Source organism: Mandrillus leucophaeus, unplaced genomic scaffold (assembly GCF_000951045.1).
Source record: "Mandrillus leucophaeus isolate KB7577 unplaced genomic scaffold, Mleu.le_1.0 Scaffold400, whole genome shotgun sequence".
NCBI classification, from domain to species: domain Eukaryota; kingdom Metazoa; phylum Chordata; class Mammalia; order Primates; family Cercopithecidae; genus Mandrillus; species Mandrillus leucophaeus.
Genome location: NW_012104255.1, coordinates 1,181,326 through 1,184,307, shown reverse-complemented (window position 1 = coordinate 1,184,307; position 2,982 = coordinate 1,181,326). Strand labels below are relative to the sequence as shown.

The 2,982-nt window shown below is 48.7% G+C and overlaps 1 protein-coding gene across 1 annotated transcript in view; it reads right to left on the bottom strand.

The window, feature by feature from the left end:
• The window catches only part of FAM120C (family with sequence similarity 120C), a 136,796-nt gene that overhangs the window by 8,839 nt on the left and 124,975 nt on the right, over positions 1–2,982 (bottom strand). The window contains exon 15 of the mRNA XM_011992003.1: positions 180–322. Coding sequence (XP_011847393.1) covers positions 180–322 — 143 coding nt within the window. The remainder of the gene's footprint in view (positions 1–179; positions 323–2,982) is intronic.

The window sequence follows — 2,982 nt, the reverse complement described above, 5'->3', positions numbered from 1 at the left end:
AGCCAGGATGGTCTCGATCTCCTGACCTCGTGATCCGCCCATCTCGGCCTCCCAAAGTGCTGGGATTACAGGCTTGAGCCACCGCGCCTGGCCTAGTTAGTACTTCTTGCTTTAATAGAAGGATTTAATACCTAGGCATTTTCCCAAGGGGACTAGCTCATACCAACCTATTTGGATACATACCCCTTTCCTGGCCCACCGACAGAAACCACTTGCATGCCGAAGGATCCTCGGCCCCTGGAGGATCTGCTGCCAGCCCACTGGCCCACAACCATTCCAGCAATCTCCAGTTTTCCTCCTTGGGGTGGGATTGGATGGAGACCTGGCAAGACAGAAAGAATGGTGGTAATGGGGCAGGTGTGGTGGCTCACGCCTGTAATCCCAAAACTTTGGGAGGCCGAGTCGGGTGGATCACTTGAAGTCAGGAGTGGAGTTCCAGAGCCAGCCTAGCCAACATGGTGAAACCCTGTCTCTACTAAAAATACAAACAATTAGCCAGGCACTGTGGTGCGTGCCTGCAATCTCAGCCACTGGGGAGGCAGAGGCACAAGAATCACTTGAACCCAGGAGGTGGAGGTTGCAGTGAGCTGAGACTGTACCACTGCACTCCACCCTGAGCAACAGACTGAGACCCTATCTAAAAAAAAAAAAAAAAAAAGAAGAAAAAAGTATTGTAAGTACAAGGCAGGATAAGAGGTGGACAAAAGATCCTACAACCCACCACCTACTCTTCTTATTTCCATTTCTCTCTGATAAAAAGACTCTGTGGCAGGGCATGGTGGCTCATGCCTGTAATGCCAGGAGTTTGAGACCAGCCTGGCCAACATGGGGAAACCTTGTTTCTACTAAAAATACAAAAATTAGCTGGGTGTGGTAGCCTGTGCCTGTAGTCCCAGCTACTCAGGAAGCTGAGGCAGGAGAATCGCTTGAACCCGGGAGGTGGAGGTTGCAGTGAGCCAAGTTCACGCCACTGCACTCCAACCTGGGCGATGGAGCAAGACTCTGTCTCAAAAAAAAAAAAAAAAAAAATAGAAACTCTGTGATAACAGAAAGGTGTCATGATGGAAGCACATTCAGTGAGGAGGGCCGAAGATCTGTACACATCTACTTTAGCAAGTATGGTACAGGTGATTCATTTTTTAATCACAGAGCCTAGCATATAGTAGGCATTCAGTATTTGTTGAGAGAATGGATGTCTTAACATCTAGTTATCAGAAAATTACAAACCTGGCCGGGCGCGGTGGCTCAAGCCTGTAATCCCAGCACTTTGGGAGGCCGAGATGGGCGGATCACGAGGTCAGGAGATCGAGACCATCCTGGCTAACACGGTGAAACCCTATCTCTACTAAAAATACAAAAAATTAGCCGGGTGTGGTGGCGGGCGCCTGTAGTCCCAGCTACTTGGGAGGCTGAGGCAGGAGAATGGTGTGAACCCGGGAGGTGGAGCTTGCAGTGAGGTGAGATCTTGCCACTGCACTCCAGCCTGGGTGGCAGAGCGAGACTCCCGTCTCAAAAAAAAAGAAAAACTTAGCAGGGTGTGGTGGCGCACACCTGTAGTCCCAGCTACTTAAGAGACGGAGCTGCGAGGATTGCGTGAGGCAAGGAGGTAGAGGCTGCAGTGAGCTGTGATTGTGCCATTGCACTCCAGCCTGCCTGAGTGACAGAGTAAGACCCTGTCGAGAGAGAGAGAGAGAGAGAGAGAGAGACAGAGAGAGAGAGAAAGAGAGAAAGAGAGAAAGAGAGAAAGAGAGAAAGAGAGAAAGAGAGAAGACAGAGAGAAAGTTCAAGACATTTCTGAGTCATTGAGAATAAGCAGGCCAGGTGCAGTGGCTCACGCCTGTAATCCCAGCACTTTGGGAGGCAGAGGTGAGTGGATCGCCTGAGGTCGGGAGTTCGAGACCAGCCTGACTAACATGGAGAAACCCCATCTCTACTAACAATACAAAATTAGCCAGGCGTGGTGGCGCATGCCTATAATCCCAGCTACTCGGGAGGCTGAGGCAGGAGAATCGCTTGAACCTGGGAGGCGGAGGTTGTGGTGAGCCGAGATCGTGCCATTGTACTCCAGCCTGGGCAACAGGAGCTAAACTCCGTCTCAAAAAAAAAAAAAGAATAAGCAGAATGGTAATGCTCCTGCCACATATATTCAGCAAAGGTAAAAAAGTCCAATTTTTTAAAGTCCACCATATCTGGTGGCCCCTCAGAAGCTCAGGCAGGCTATGGGCAGTCTCACTGTTAGCATCACTCTGGCCCCTTTCTGGCTGCATGTTACACATAGTATGCTAGGAGGTCTTTAGGACACAGTACCTGGTTTCTATCTTGTGGCCTCACTCAGAAAAGGGTAAGACTCTGTAGCCCTGTAGGAACAGCTTGGGGCAGGCTAACCCTCACTATACCATTAGAATGAAATCAAATGCCTGAAGGAGTTGAGAAGCTCCCCTAAGCAGCTCAGGTTTCCATGCCTGATGTGATCTCTTGTAGTTTAGCTGAAAAGGCAAAAGGCATCAAACAGAAGCTAAATATCTCAAAAAACATACTTACTTGCTTATTTCCTTTTTTGTGTCCCTTGGATCCTCTACCAGTCTGTTCTTTTCCATGCCTTTAGCAAGTGAGAGCAAAAGTGATCATGAGAAACATAAAGCCCACACACCCCTTTTCACTTGGTTAACTATTTGTCTCCTCTTGGAAGTCTGACCCCTCTTAAAGTCAGATGCCCCTTCTCAGTGTTACTACTGAACATCTATCTCGGTCATTGCTATATTCTACTGAACTGAATTGTTCTGTATCCCATATCCTCCTCTAGGGCAAAAAACTCTTTCATCAAGGCAGAGCAAGTTATTATATATTTGCTGAGGTAAACTGAAGACTGATTTTAAAAAACGGAAAGTTGGGCCAGGCGCGGTGGCTCACACCTGTAATCCCAGCACTTTGGGAGGCCGAGGTGGGTGGATCACCTGAGGTCAGGAGTTTGAGACCAGCCTG